The 16,311-nt window shown below is 42.8% G+C and overlaps 1 protein-coding gene across 1 annotated transcript in view; it reads right to left on the reverse strand.

Annotated features, from left to right (window-relative positions):
- The window catches only part of dnaaf4 (dynein axonemal assembly factor 4), a gene marked incomplete at both ends in the record, with an annotated part of 67,261 nt that extends 53,686 nt beyond the window's left edge, over positions 1-13,575 (reverse strand). The window contains 2 exons of the mRNA XM_083916970.1: positions 1,969-2,113; positions 13,453-13,575. Coding sequence (XP_083773096.1) covers positions 1,969-2,113; positions 13,453-13,575 — 268 coding nt within the window. The remainder of the gene's footprint in view (positions 1-1,968; positions 2,114-13,452) is intronic.
- Positions 13,576-16,311: the final 2,736 nt, after the last annotated feature.

The following is a 16,311-nucleotide window of genomic DNA, read 5'->3' on the forward strand; positions in this document are numbered from 1 at the left end:
CGAGCCTTTCAATCAATTAATCCAACAAGCTGTAAAAAATGTGCCTGATAAATCGCTAATGCCCCGTGTATTTCCTCTGAGCCTCTTCTGGCTGTACCTTATCTGGCCTGTTTAGCTACAACAACAAATTAATCAAGTCTTGCAGTAAAATGAGGATGTCTAGTTTAGATAACTGATCATTTTCAACTTCATTAATCGTATCAGCTGTTCTTTGTCCATCTTCACCCACTTTCATCGCTCGCGACAGGACTAAATGAGACGGGCCATCCCACAAAAGTTCAGCTAAAAACAGCATGACGCATCACACTGCACAGCGCTGTATTCCTTGCGGCCAGTTAGGACATTCAGGCATTACGATGTAATCAAACTGATTTTATCTCTGACAGTCGCTTGTGTCGCGTGCTGTGCTGTAAAAATTATGTGAAATGTTAATAAAATCCGGTGTAAAGCTACATTTTTGTATGGAATTGAAACTCAATTAATCTCTTTAAATAGATTTTCAAAGATATTGTGGGTATTAAATTAAAAATAAAATATATAATTTCTGTGGCTGAAACATCTCATCACTGATACAGTATGTGAATGCTATTTCTTTTAAATAGTTTTATCAGTTTTATGTGATTTTCAGGAAAAATAAGTCTATTAACTACGTTTAAGAAGTGGACTGTGACATTATAGAACAAAAATATCCGATTATTTTTTACAAAAGCAAAATAAATCTAAATACTTTTTTTCTTAACACTATATATTACTGAACTTGTAAGAAATGTTAATTGTTAACTGATTTTAAGATAAATCACGGTTGTAACAAATGACACTTTTAAGGCCAATTCATCTAGATGGAAAAAAAACATTGAAACCATTTCATTTTAAATTCTAATATAAATGTGTACATACCTTCCTTAATGTCTGAGTAGTTGCAAGAGATATTCTTATTGTTTTGTATTTTTAAATTGGCATGTTAAAAATCATCATACGTCATTAACAAAGTCAATCTCTTTGGAATAAACTGTGTGGAGTTACAGCTGATGGTGCTCAAGCCATGACAGGTGAGCATCCCTGCTGTGCGGTAAAGTTATGGAGATTGGTGAAAATGCTGTAAATTACACTGTTATACATTATACGCCCACCTTGGTGATCTGTTGAGAACTGTAGTGAAAACTATTAATCTCATCGCATCAAAAGCATTTAAGAGTTTTGGACATTGCTTTTCTGGTGGAAATTTATGCACATTATGGGGATGTAATCTTTCACTCAGATGTACACTGGGTTAGTAGGATATTTGCCTCCTTGAACTGAGTGACCCTTGAGTGGCAGATCTTAATCCGAATGTCCACCCTCTGGACTTGTTGACTCAGCTCTCCCTCCCTTACCACCTATGCATGGCTTAATTAGATTGTTGAAAATTTCTGAACAGATAAAACTAGAGAAACATGTGACATACAGAACAACTTGAACAGCGAGTTTCAGCTTGTGGCCTTCATCAAGTTCGCAATATTTTATTTGCCATAGAATTTGGCAATAGTTATTTTGACTATTTTAATGTCCTTCCGAACCTTTTTGGATATTTTAATTGGGCAATGTAGACTGATAAAACAATGATGTGATAAATACAGATTATAAGACTAGGATTAATTTCTCATGCATTGTTCTAGCAATGTTTTAATGTATATTAAAGGAGAGTTTTTTGACAGTTATGTCAGCTGGGATCGACTCCAGCCCCCCGCGACCCCGACAGGGACAAGCGGTTGAAGATGAATGAATGAATGATGTGTTTGAAGTAATGTTTATGTAACTTGTATTGATATTGATGTATTTATTGATTGAAGTGTGACCCCAGACTCATTCAAAGATTTCAGGGCTAAGCTTCTGAGAGCCACTGACCCACCACCCTTGTTGGCTAAAAGAGAGAGATGGAACAGCTCACAGTTAAGTTGAATGATTTAAAGGTCAACTAGATGCTCTTACTGGTAGTTATCAGATTCTCCCACACCTTCTTGGTCTTCTTTGGCAAACTGATGACTGCAACTCCGTTTCCAACCTTTGCTGTGCTTCTGTCATCATCAACAGGTTCAAACAAGAAGGCTTCAAAAAGATATGGTGGGTAATGCACCTGTGTAGACAACAAAGTAGAAAACATGTTATAGGCCACCTGTATGGAGAGAATATTATTCAAATGTAAGCATTAGTTTGATATTAGCAACCAACTCAACCAAGAAATTCAATGCCAGCATTATTCTTGTGTTGTCATAAGATGTTCTCCACTCATGCATTTCCACTTATCATTACGTGTTGCTATGACTGTTGACGAAGCTACATAAAATTGAGCAGGTGGGTGATTCTCTTGAACTCCCTGACACTTACTCGAAGTGTTTTGTGGAAAACCACAAAATGCACTCTAAAGCCACCATCTTCGAGACAGGAGCTGTTTGGCAGGCGTTTGAAGAGGGCTTCCTTGCAAGAAAATGATTTGGAATAAACTCACATGGAGAAAGCCGATCTTGTTTCTTCATCTTTCTTGTCTGACCCTTATTGATTAATTTTCCCACAACACATTATAAGCTAAACAAAATAAAATATTTTTTATTTCATTATCAAAAAATGGGTTGTGTCAGTTGTAGATGACAAGCATTTTGCATGGCAGGCTTTAAACATGTTTAACCGCTGGAAAATATGACTTAATTTACCTATATATTTTCCATCCTATTACATTAATTATGTCTATTCATGTGAAGCACTAAAATTTCCATATTCTAAAACACCGAGCTGTAGTTTATTTACTGTGGTCTAGTTAACAAACTAATTATTATCATAGTTGCTGCATGCTCAATCTCCTGTCCTCATATATATCCTCATATGAATCCCAATTATTTTATGAAGGATAAACCTAAAATGTTTACCTCTAAATCTGCAACTGTACATACATGTATTGTTGTTAGATGGTTGCAGGTGGGTGAAATAATAGGCTACATGCAGAAATTATTTTTTTCATCTGTACCTCCACTGTGCGCATTTACACACAAAGAACAGCAGTCAGCAGTGTGTTTCAGAAGCTAAAGTTGACAAAAGTTAATACACTTTTTAGTTTTTCTGCTTAAATGTCCCATGATATTTGCTACGGAGACGTCACTGAAACACATGGAGACGTTTACAGTTACTGAAAGTAGCCTCTCTTATCATTAAAGAAAACATTCATACATCAATATAATATATCAGGGGGAGTGAAATGTGTTTTTTTTCTCCAGAAAAGGGGATATAAGATGTTTTTTATCCAGATGCTGTTTTTAATCCAACACGTTTGAAACTTGAATTAATTATTTGCTCTTATTTATAACGGCTGAAGGGTGAAGTGTTGTTTTAAATGTTGCTGCCGCAAGGAATTGTGGGATGGCATTATCTCCTTTCCTTTGGTAAAGGATGGTCCAGTGTATCCTGTCCTTAAGGAGATGATATAGAAAGCACTGAAGCTCAATTGGGAACCATCACCTTATCGTGGTGGAGAGGTTTGTGTGTCTCTGTGAACCTGAGGGCTGTGTTGTCTGGAGCTTAATGCTCCTGGTAGGGTCTCCCATGGCAAAGTGGTCTCAGGCGAGGGGCCGGACTAAGAATGGTTCACAAAGACTCAATGGACAAACAACAAAGAGGAAGAGAGACCCTGCCCGGAGGAAGCCCGGGGCCCCCGTCTGGATGCAGGCCCAGACGGAGGGCTCGCCGGCGAGCGCCTGGTGGCCGGGTTTGCCACGGAGCCCGGCCGGGCACAGCCCGAAAAAAGTGACGTGGCACCTCCCTCCTCTCCATCCTGTGGGCCCACCACTTGCAGGAGGAACCACTTGGGTCGGGTGCGCTGCTGCACGGGTGGCAGTGAAGGTGAGGGGCCTCGACGGACCAGACACGGGCAGCAGAAGCTGGCTCTTGGGACGTGGAATGTCACCTCTCTGTCGGGGAAGGAGCCGGAGCTTGTGCGAGAGGTGGAGCGCTACCAGTTAGATCTGGTGGGGCTTACCTCCACACACAGTCTCGGTTCTGGAACCGTTCTCCTGGATAGGGGTTGGACACTATTCTTTTCTGGAGTTGCCCAGGGTGTGAGGCGCCGGGTGGGTGTGGGGATACTCACAAACCCTCGGCTGAGCGCCGCGGTGTTGGAGTTCACCCCAGTGGACGAGAGGGTCGCCTCCTTACGCCTGCGGGTGGTAGGGGCGAAAACTCTGACTGTTGTTTGTGCATATGCACCAAACAGCAGTTCAGAGTATTCGGCCTTCTTGGAGACCCTGAATGGAGTCCTGCATGGGGCTCCAGTAGGGGAATCAATAGTTCTACTGGGAGACTTCAACGCCCAAGTGGGCAATGATGGAGACACCTGGAGAGGCGTGATTGGGAGGAACGGCCTCCCTGATCTAAATCCGAGTGGTCGTCAGTTATTAGACTTCTGTGCTAGTCACGGATTATCTATAACTAACACCATGTTCGAACATAAGGATGCTCATAAGTGTACGTGGTACCAGAGCACCCTAGGCCAAAGGTCGATGATCGATTTTGTGATCGTATCATTTGATCTGAGGCCGCATGTTTTGGACACTCGGGTGAAGAGAGGGGCAGAGCTGTCAACTGATCACCATCTGGTGATGAGTTGGATCAGAGGATGGGGGAAGATTCTGGACAGACCAGGTAAACCCAAACGAGTAGTGCGGGTGAACTGGGAACGTCTGGAGGAGGCCCCTGTCCGAGAGATCTTCAACTCACAACTCCGGCGGAGCTTTTCTGCCATCCCTGTGGAGGTTGGGGGCATTGAACCGGAGTGGGCAATGTTCAAAGCTTCCATTGCTGAAGCTGCAGCGGTGAGCTGTGGCCTCAAGGTCTTAGGTGCCTCAAGGGGCGGTAACCCTTGAACACCGTGGTGGACACCGGTGGTCAGGGAAGCTGTCCGACTGAAGAAGGAGGCCTTCCGGGATATGCTATCCCAGAAGACTCCGGAGGCAGTTGCAAGGTACCGACAGGCCAGAAGGGCTGCAGCCTCTAATGTGTCAGAGGCAAAGCAGCGGGTGTGGGAGGAGTTCAGAGAAGCCATGGAGAAGGACTTTCGGGCGGCACCAAGGTGCTTCTGGAAAACCATTCGACATCTCAGGAGGGGGAAACGGGGAACCGTCCAAGCTGTTTACCGTAAAGACGGGACGCTGGTGACCTCAGCCGATGAGGTGATCGGGTGGTGGAAGGAGCACTTTGAGGAACTCCTTAATCCGACTAACACGCCCTCTTTTGTAGAGGCAGAGCTGGAGGCTGATGGGGAATCATTGTCAATATCCCTGGCGGAAGTCACTGAGGTAGTCAAACAACTCCACAGTGGCAATGCCCCAGGGGTTGATGAGATTCGTCCAGAAATGCTGAAAACTTTGGGTTGGGAGGGGCTGTCTTGGTTGACACGCCTCTTCAACATTGCGTGGCAGTCTGGGACAGTGCCAAGGGAGTGGCAGACCGGGGTGGTGGTTCCTCTTTTTAAAAAGGGGGACCAGAGGGTGTGTGCCAATTACAGGGGTATCACACTACTCAGCCTACCTGGTAAAGTCTACTCCAAGGTGCTGGAAAGGAGGGTTTGTCCTATAGTCGAACCTCAGATTGAAGAGGAACAATGTGGATTCCGTCCTGGACGTGGAACAACGGACCAGCTCATCATTCTCGCAAGGATCCTGGAGGGGGCCTGGGAGTATGCTCATCCAGTCTACATGTGTTTTGTGGATCTGGAGAAGGCATATGACCGGGTTCCTAGGGAGATACTGTGGGAGGTGCTGCAGGATTATGGGGTGAGGGGGTCACTTCTGTGGGCCATCCAATCTCTGTACACCCAAAGTGAGAGCTGTGTCCGGATCCTCGGGAGTAAGTCGGATTCGTTTCCGGTGGGGGTTGGCCTCCGCCAGGGGTGCGCTTTGTCACCAATCCTGTTCGTGATTTTCATGGACAGGATTTCAAGGCGTAGTCGTGTTGGGGAGGGGTTGCAGTTCGCTGGGCTGAGGATCTCGTCTCTGCTTTTCGCAGATGATGTGGTCCTGATGGCATCGTCGGTCAGTGACCTTCAGCACTCACTGGATCGGTTCGCAGCCGAGTGTGAAACGGCTGGGATGAGGATCAGCATCTCTAAATCTGAGGCCATGGCTCTTAGCAGGAAACCGGTGGATTGCTTACTCCAGGTAGGGAATGAGTCTTTACCCCAAGTGAAGGAGTTCAAGTACCTCGGGATCATGTTCACGAGTGAGGGGACGATGGAGCGTGAGTTTGGCCGGAGAATCGGAGCAGCGGGGGCGGTGTTGCAGTCGCTCTACCGCACCGTTGTGCCGATCTACCGGTCAATCTTCGTTCCTACCCTCACCTATGGTCATGAAAGTTGGGTCATGACCGAAAGAACGAGGTCGCGAGTACAAGCGGCCGAAATGGGTTTTCTCAGGAGGGTGGCTGGAGTCTCCCTTAGAGATAGGGTGAGAAGTTCAGCCATCCGTGAGGAACTCGGAGTAGAGCCGCTGCTCCTTAGCGTTGAAAGGAGCCAGTTGAGGTGGTTCGGGCATCTAGTAAGAATGCCCCCTGGGCGCCTCCCTAGGGAGGTGTTCCAGGCACGTCCAGCTGGGAGGAGGCCTCGGGGAAGACCCGGGACTAGGTGGAGAGATTATATCTCCACACTGGCCTGGGAACGCCTCGGGATCCCCCAGTTAGAGCTGGTTAATGTGGCCCGGGAAAGGGAAGTTTGGGGTCCCCTGCTAAAGCTGCTGCCCCCGCGACCCGACCCCGGATAAGCGGATGAAGATGAGATGAGATGAGATGAAGCTCAATTGGACCAGCTCTTATCATGGTTAACACTTCAATTCTTCCGGGCTATTTCACTCAGTAAGGAACCTGCCTAAGCCAAAAGGACTATTCTTCACGTCCTCTCTCCACTGTGGCCTGGAAAAATTCCTCCTCAGCCATCATGAAGGATCTTCCAATCCCTTAAATGTACCTCGAGGAGACGAGGAGAGGGGAGGCTTCTGGAGGAGCTGAGAGTGAGGAAACACAGTGTATCCTACCAGGAAGTCTTTTATCAAGTACCGTTGTACCACCTCTTTCTTTTCTTTTTTTAAAAGTTAATGTTTTAGATTTCTCTTCATTCCACTTTCAAAGTTGAATGGTTATAAAGATTTTTAACTAATCCAACCTCATTATTTAATTTTATTTCAAGATATATATTTGACACAGCTGAGTGTGAAACGGCTGGGATGAGGATCAGCACCTCTAAATGTGAGGCCATGGCTTTCAGCAGGAAACTGGTGGATTGCTTACTCCAGGTAGGGAATGAATTCTTACCCCAAGTGAGGGAGTTCAAGCGTGAGTTTGGCCGGAGAATCGGAGCAGCATGGGCGGTAATCTCAATCTTCGTTCCTACCCTCACCCATGGTCATGAAAGCTGGGTCATGACCGAAAGAACGAGGTCGTGGGTACAAGCGGCCAAAATGGGTTTTCTCAGGAGGGTGGCTGGAGTCTCCCTTAGAGAGAGGTTGAGAAGTTCAGCCATCCGTGAGGAACTCGGAGTAGAGCCGCTGCTCCTTTGCGTTTAAAGGAGCCAGTTGAGGTGGTTCGGTCATCTAGTAAGGATGCCCCCTGGGCACCTCCCTAGGGAGGTGTTCCAGGCACGTCCAACTGGAAGGAGGCCCCCGGGGAAGACACACTGGCCTGGGAACGCCTCGGGATCCCCCAGTTAGAGTTGGTTAATGTGGCCCCGGAAAGGAAAGTTTGGGGTCCCCTGCTGGAGCTGCTGTCCCATGCTGGAGCTGCTGCCCCCGCGACCCGACCCAAGATAAGCGGTTGAAGATGAGTGATGACTAATATATATTTGAAGCTTTATTTTTTTAATTAAGATCCCATAAAAGTTTCTGATTCCCATAAAGTTACTTTTAAGCTGGTCCCTAGTGTATAAACATACCCCCCCCCCCCAAATGTTACATTTGGAATAACCAAGATATATGTTTAAGATGCAAGTCATTGTTTTTAAATAATTGGGGTGAGAATGCTCAACAGATGCAGCTTAACAAGGAGAGTAATTTAAATAGTGAATTTTGGTCAGAGAATAACATTCCGGTGCTTTCTTCCTTGTCTTTGATGCAGTTCCTTTAGGTATTAAAAATCGTCTTTCATCTGCAATCAGAGATACTGTCTAATAATAGATGTATAAGGCAATTAATACAAAGATGCACAATTGGTAAACCAGCTTCTATATTTTTGGAGTTATTATTTTGATATAGAATGTGAAAAAACATGGTTATTGCCCAGGAAATGTTTTCTCAAATATGGAGCAAGAGGTGTCCCTGAAAAGATTGCACAGATGTTATCCTGTTAAGTCTGTTATTGTAAGATATCTGTTAAATATTGACCCTCTCTGCTCCTTTTGTCACATCACTGTTAAAAAATTGTATGTTTTTAATCTTTTCTTATTATTAGGTCAATTCTATATACACACCACTAAATTTGCTAACCAGAAACCTAATTTTATTGTTTTCATTTCTTACTTTAACTCTTCCCTGGACACACTTAAGTACTGCACCAACAGCAAAGCTGTGAAAACCAAAGACAATGTGTAATGAATTTGATCTGTGTTGATTTATGTTCTTCAATGTTTTGTTTTATTTATGATATACCCACTACCTCAAACGATATTGATATTGTTACGATTGTTATATTGTTTGAAGATTGAACAGTTATCACTGGTGTAAGTCTATTTGTGTGAATCAAGTTAAGAAACGGAAAAAAAAAGAATAATGTGAATAAAACTATGTTTTTTTTAATTGGTTGTTGCATTAAATCTTACCCAGATACAATAATGCTATTTTCTGATTGGCCATTGTGTAGCCCCGTCTTTTTTTTTTGATTGGCTGGTAAGTGGCAGCTTGACTAATGTCATGTCATATATATATATATATACACACACTAGTAATATATACTATAGAGCTTTTTGCTGTGTTTGTTTTCACCTTAGGTAGTGTGAATCTGCCTTCTGAGGCATTCCTTGTATTATAATCATGTTCATCAAAACTGAAACCGAAAGATGAGCTAAGACAGTTGTTTTAATGACATTTCCCATTATATTTTTAGGTAAAAAAAATTGTATATCACCTCATAACTTTGAGACCCCTGTCCATTTTAGTTACCACTGTATCAATATGTTGGGCCCAGGATAATTTACTATCTACAATAATGCCAAAAAGTTTGGTAATTTTCACTTGTTCGGCTGCCATACCATTAACCCACAAATTCAATTTTGGATCAGTAAATAACAGATGTTTTGTCCCTAATACAATGCTTTTTGTTTTAGAAACATTCACCAGTTTGTCATCTGTTACCCATTCCAATGCCGACTGCAATTCCTTGTTCAAGCCTTTAGTAAGCATTTAAATTGTGGTGAGTCATCAGTAATTCATTGGTAATTCCTTATGAAACTCCACAAGTTAATGATTTTAGTTCAGAGAAACTTCCATTAAAGTCAATGTCTGTTTCCTATTTGCTAAATAGAGTATTGCAGCCAAATTAAAACCAGATTCTTTAAGTTTTTGTAGTAACAGATCGTGATCAATTATATCAAAAGCTGTGCTGAAATCCAGCAAGTTGACTTCTCTGTGCCAAACATCAGTCATTTAAGTAAGGGCTATGCTAGTGAAATGTCCAACTCTATAGGCCTGTTGAAAGACTGTATTTAAATCATTAACTGAAAAATAACATTGTATTTGTTAAAAAGCAATTTTTCCCAAGATCATACTTTATTAGGGCCACTGAATGGTACAGTTGCGTTCTTTGGTAATGGAATGATCTTTGCAGTTTTTCACGCTTGTGGGAAAACACATTTTTCGAAACTTTCGGTTGACCACATGACAAACTGGAGTGGCAATCAAGTTTGCTGCCAGTTTTAACAGTTTTGTATCCATATTATCTACTCCAGATAGTTTGTCTTTACAATCAAGTAGCAACTTTTCCACATAGCTTACACTGACTTTACTAAATTCAAATGTATATTTTTTTACCTCTCATAATTTACTCTCTAATCGAGGAATTTGATAGTGTGTTGTTTGTTTGGTACATTTCATCCCTAGATTTTTCCACTTTATTAAAAAGGTTGCTGAGGTGATTATCAATACCTGAAAGATTAGTAATGAAATGTCCTTCTGATTCAAGAAATTTTCTGCCCATTATGTCATTAAGAATATTCCACTTTTTTTACTGCCATATCTTGCATTACTAATCACCTTTACATAAAAACACCTTCTTCCTTTTATTTAATTTGGTTACATAATTTCTTAGCTTGCAGTAAACTTGCAGATTCATAATTAGAATTATTTGTCATTTTCTTTGCTTGATCTCTCTGATCATACAATCCTTCAACTCCTCATCAATCCAAAGGGATCTGACATTTCTGACAGTTCTCTTTTTCACAGGTGCATGCTTATCAACTATTTCTTCAAACTTATCAAATGCCTCAACAGCATCATCTGGATCAACCTTAACCAACACACTATCCCAGGCAATATTTTTTAACATCTTCGACAAAACGATCTTCACTTAAGTGTGTTTACAGTGCATCCGGAAAGTATTCACAGCGTTTCACTTTTTCCACATTTTATTACGTTACAGCCTTATTCCAAATTGTATTAAATGAATCTCTGTCCTCAAAATTCTACACATAATGCCCCATTATGACCACGTGAAAAAAGTTTTGAGAGTTTTGAAAATGTATTAAAATTAAAAAACAAAGAAATCATATTTACATAAGTATTCACAGCCTTTGCTTAATACTTTGTAGAACCACCTTTGGCAGCCTCTACAGCCTCAAGTCTTTTTGAATATGATGCCACAAGCTTGGCACATCTCTCTTTAGGCAGTTTTGCCCATTCTTTTTTGCAGTACCTCTCAAGCTCTATCAGGTTGGATGGGAGACGTATGTGCACAGCCATTTTCAGATCTCTCCAGAGATGTTCAATTGGATTCAAGTCTGGGCTCTGGCTGGGCCACTCCAGGACATTTACACAGTGGTCCTGAAGCCATTCCTTTGAGATCTTGGCTGTGTGCTTGGGGTCGTTGTCCTGCTGAAAAATGAACCGTCGCCCTAGTCTGAGGTCAAGAGCACTCTGGAGCAGGTTTTCATCCAGGATGTCTCTGTACATTGCTGCATTAATCTTTCCCTCTATCCTTACCAGTCTGCCAGTTCCTGCTGCTGAAAAACATCCCCATAGCATGATGCTGCCACCACCATGCTTGACTGTAGGGATGGTATTGGCCTCGTGACGAGCAGTGCCTGGTTTCCTCCAAACATGGCGCCTGGCATTCACACCAAAGAGTTCAATCTTTGTCTCATCAGACCAGATAATTTTGTTTCTCATGGTCTGAGAGTCCTTCAGGGACCTTTTGGCAAATTCCAGACGAGCTGCCTTGTGCCTTTTACTAAGGAGTGGCTTTCGCCTGGCTACTCTGCCATACAGGACTGATTGGTGGATTGCTGCAGAGATGGTTGTCCTTCTGCAAGGTTCTCCTCTCTCCACGGAGGAACGCTGGAGCTCTGACAGAGTGACCATCGGGTTCTTGCTCACTTCCCTGTCCAACGCCCTTCTCCCCCGATTGCTCAATTTAGACGGCCAGCCAGCTCTAGGAAGAGTCCTGGTGGTTCCAAACTTCTTCCATTTACGAATGATGGAGGCCACTGTGCTCATTGGGACATTCAAAGCAGCAGATATTTTTCTGTATCCTTCCCCAGATTTGTACCTCGAGACAATTTTGTCTCTGAGGTCTACGGACAATTCCTTTGACTTCATGCTTGGTGTTTGTGCTCTGACATGCAGTCAACTGTGGGACCTTATATAGACAGGTGTGTGCCTTTCCAAATCATGTCCAATCAACTGGATTTACCACAGGTGGACTCCATTTAAGCTGTAGAAACATCTCAAGGATGATCAGTGGAAACAGGATGCACCTGAGCTCAATTTTGAGCTTCATGGTAAAGGCTGTGAATACTTACGTAAATGTGTTTTTTTTTGTTTTTTAATTTTAATAACTTTTCAAAACTCTCAAGAAAACTTTTTTCACGTTGTTATAATGGGGCATTATGTGTAGAATTTTAAAGACAGAGATTGATTTAATACAATTTGGAATAAGGCTGTAACGTAATAAAATGTGGAAAAAGTGAAACGCTGTGAATACTTTCCGGATGCGCTGTATGCTCTCTTTTAAACGATTTTGGGTCCTGCTTTCGGAACCTTTGTTTTCCTCACTACGGCCACTATTGTAATCACTACATCCAATTGGTAATGATATTACTTTGCTACATAGTTCGGCTTGGTTAGTATCTATATGATCTATACAGGTTGCTGTCCTTGATCCATCCCTTTTTAAGCACACTCTCGTTGGCTGGGTACTCACTTGTGTTAGTCCACATGCATCTGTGATAGCAAGAAGCTTATTTTTAAGTGAACAATATAGTGACTTCCGATCAATGTTTATCTCTCCTAGGAGATATATTTAATTTGCATGATCACATACATTATCTGTCATTTCACACAATTTATCTAAGTAATCAGAATTTGCATTAGGTGGCCTAAAACAACAGCCCACTAATAAGGGCTTCAAGTGGGGAATATAAGCTTGAAGTCATAATGCTTCCATCTCTGCTGACAGCCTAACCTTCACTGGTATATGATTTTGGATGTAGATGGCTACCGTGCCTCCATTTGGATTTCTGTCTCATACATATATATATATATATATATATCCTTGAATACTTATTACAGAGTCTTCAAACGTGGAATCCAGATGAGACTCTGATATTGCAAGGACATGTATGTTAGCTTCTATTAACATATCGGAGCTATCAATTAATTTATTTCTAAGGCTTAATATATTAATTTGAGCCAATTTTAACCCCTTCCGGGGTAGTTAAACAGAAGTCGTCATACATAATAATCTATATAATCCATAATGTTTTCATTTATTAACTGATCGATCTTAGTGCTCCTACCTCTACAACCATTCTTCAAATGACTTCTAGGTCCAGACCTACATACAGACACAAACCACCAAATGCAACCCACAAAAACATAAACTCAACAAGTATCCCACTCCCTCAGAGTCCCAGTTGTTCGTGGCCTCAAAGTCCCAGAATGGAAGAAAAATAGACTAAGAAAAGCTGAGGGGGAAAAGGATGTGGAGGGTGGGCTACGTTTCTCAGGTTCTAGGAACTTTCTAAGAATCTCCTCCTCGATTACAATAATAATTCGTGGCTGAGGTGGGAATTTGTATTTTCTTTAAAGTTTAACGAGTCTACTATCATATAACCTTATTATGACCCAAAAGTATCCCTTCTTAGAGAATCACCTGTGTGACAACATACATGTCATAGGAGAGCACACTTTACAATACGGTAAAAAGGGAGCATCGTTCATTGTTGAAAGCTAACTTTACCTTGAGGTATTCGTCTGTAGACATTATGTCCACTTCACCAACTTTCGTTCCTTTTAAAGGCACACTTATGCAAACCGTCGAGTCTGTCTGTGTCCATGAGTAGTCTGTCACCAGCAGCGGCATTTTCAGCTCTCTTTGGAGTTGTGCCAGCAGCTACTTAGAAGCAGTCTGGTTAAAAACGTCTGCAATAGGCGACAAACGGTGAAGATCCGGGAAGGGCAACTGCTTCTAGTGCCTCATGGCGTCTTGTTGCTATGGTTACCAGACAGCCTGTAAAGCGACACGTCGTTCAACCAAGGCTATAGAAGGAGGCTGGGACTGGCAATACACGATCTGCCGCGCCAGCACGATCTGAGGTGCGCATGTGCAGAAGGTCGGCCGTCTTGAGAAGGGTGAGACAAGAAAGCCCGCTAGTCATGGGTGCAGATGTGCAGATCCCCCCCAAATTTCTGAAAAACATGAATTGCCCCCCCCCCCCCCAATAAAAATACCCTAAATGATTCAAAATTAAACAAAAGTATTTTTTTAGACTTCACTTTCTTCACATTTTAGATTCACATCTAAACAGAAATGATTGAAATGGAGGAAAAAAATAATGTTTGACAAAAATATTTCCTCCACATTCATCTCTGCTCTGCTCCACTACAACACAAATGAACGGGTAGTTTCTTACACAGATGCTGATGATCAACAGGCTTTTAAAAAAAGGCTTCATATTTTCACATTTATCCATATCGGTTAATCATGCATAAAGTAGTCCCCTACACTGGGAGGAAACGAAGATAGTGAGTAGACTTTACATGTCTGAGACGCTGTAGTGAGTTATAGGATGTTATATTGAGTTACACCACAAGATGTCACTGTGTGCTTTGGGGGCTCAGAGAAGTTGGGGCTTCTGGGTAAGGCTAGCATCATTGTAGCTAGTTGAAGAAGCAACTGTTGTGTTGACATGTTGACTATAAATTCTGTATTAGCTCCTGAATAAACGAGCATTAAGTTACATCGAGTTAGTCTGAGAGCTTCATGAAATGGTGTCAGAAGTGACTTCCCTGGCCGACTGAGAGAAGAAACTAGTTTGGAGCGGCGGCATGGCAAAGTTTCATGCGCCGGAGTCGTTTGACTTCACCCAGCTGACGGCATGGCCGACATGGAGACAGCATTTCTCTCGCTATCGGAGTGCTACCAAACTTGACCAAGAAGACTTTGACGGGCAAGTAAATTCGTTGTTATATGCTATGGGGAAGGAGGCAGAGCCCACATTCAGCACGTTCACATTCCCGGAGATGGGAGGGGATGATTTTGACTATTACGGAGCAGTAGTCAGGAGGTTTGATGAACATTTCCTAAGCCTAAGAGGAATACTATACACAAGCACGCATGTTTCCACAGACGCTCTCAGCGACAGGGGGAGAGTGTGGAGGCGTTCGTGAGACATCTTTATGAACTGGCAGAACATTGTGATTTTGGAGCTGCTAAAGATGAACAGATAAGGGATCGGATCGTCATCGGGATCGCGGACAGCGGCGTGTCACAGAAACCACAACTGGAGCCGGACTTAACGCTGGAAAAAGCCATTGGCATTGCTCGACAGTCCGAACTCATTAAAGTGCAAAATGCCCGTGACAGATCGACTGAAAATGAAGTAAGTGCTGTTACAAGCAAATCCAAGAAATTCAAGCCATTTGGAAAAATATATGCTAGAGATAGAACAGTGTAAAGGTGCAGCAAAAACAGATTATGGAAAGACTGTTCAAGGTGTGGCAGAACGCATGATTATGGTGCCTGCCCTGCAACAGGAAAACGCTGCCGTAAATGCAACAAGATCGGACACTTTGAGATAAGGTGCAAAACAAAGTGTGTAGAAGCTGTAAAAACTACAGATGCAGACAGTGATGACGGCAGTGCATGGTTTTTGGGGGCTGTCACAGAGAAGGGATATTGTGATGATGATAACTGGATACAAGATCTGCACATTAATGGGACTACTGTACAATTTAGAATTGACACAGGCGCTGATATAACGCTAATATCAGAAAACACTTACCGGAGCCTGCTAAAGCGTCCTCCCTTGAAAGCTACTAAAGCTGTTTTCACAAGTCCTGGTGGAGAGCTTGTTTGCAAGGGCAAATTTATGACTGAGTGTGTAACTAAGGGGGTGAGATACCCTTTCTGGATATACGTGATGGAAGGTCCATTAACCACGAACCTGCTTGGACGGAAAACTGCTATTAAAATGGGGCTTGTGCACAGAGTGGAGAGACTTGAGGCATATGAGGACATTTTTGGAGACATTGGGCTATTAAACTGTGAACCCGTGAAAATAGTGCTCAGGCCTGATGCCCAGCCCTATAGCATCACAACACCTCAGCGTATTCCTTTTCCCATTCTGCCACAAGTGGAACACATGCAGTCACTTGGCATCATTGAGGCAAAGGAGGCTACTGACTGGTGTGCACCTATGGTGCCTGTTATTAAAAAGAACAAGAAACCAAGAATATGTGTGGACTTAACGAAACTTAACAAGGCAGTGAAACGTGAGAGGTTTATTTTACCAACACTGCGACAGTTTTCTCTACTGTTGACGCCTCAAGCGGGTTTTGGCAAATACCGCTTGACACGTAAAGCAGAAAATTAATTCATCTCACCTGTGGGACGATTCTGTTTCCGGCGGCTTCCGTTTGGAATTACGTCTGCCCCAGAAATATTTCAGCAAAAGATGAGCACTCTCTTGAGGGATCATCAAGGAACGGTGGTGGTGATATGGTGGATGATATCCTGGTCTTTGGTAAGGATAAAGACGACCATGACCAAAACCTCAGCACTGTTATGCAGAATATTAGAGCTTCAGGACTGAAACTG

The sequence above is a fragment of the Echiichthys vipera genome, assembly GCF_963691815.1.
Source record: "Echiichthys vipera genome assembly, chromosome: 7".
NCBI classification, from domain to species: domain Eukaryota; kingdom Metazoa; phylum Chordata; class Actinopteri; order Perciformes; family Trachinidae; genus Echiichthys; species Echiichthys vipera.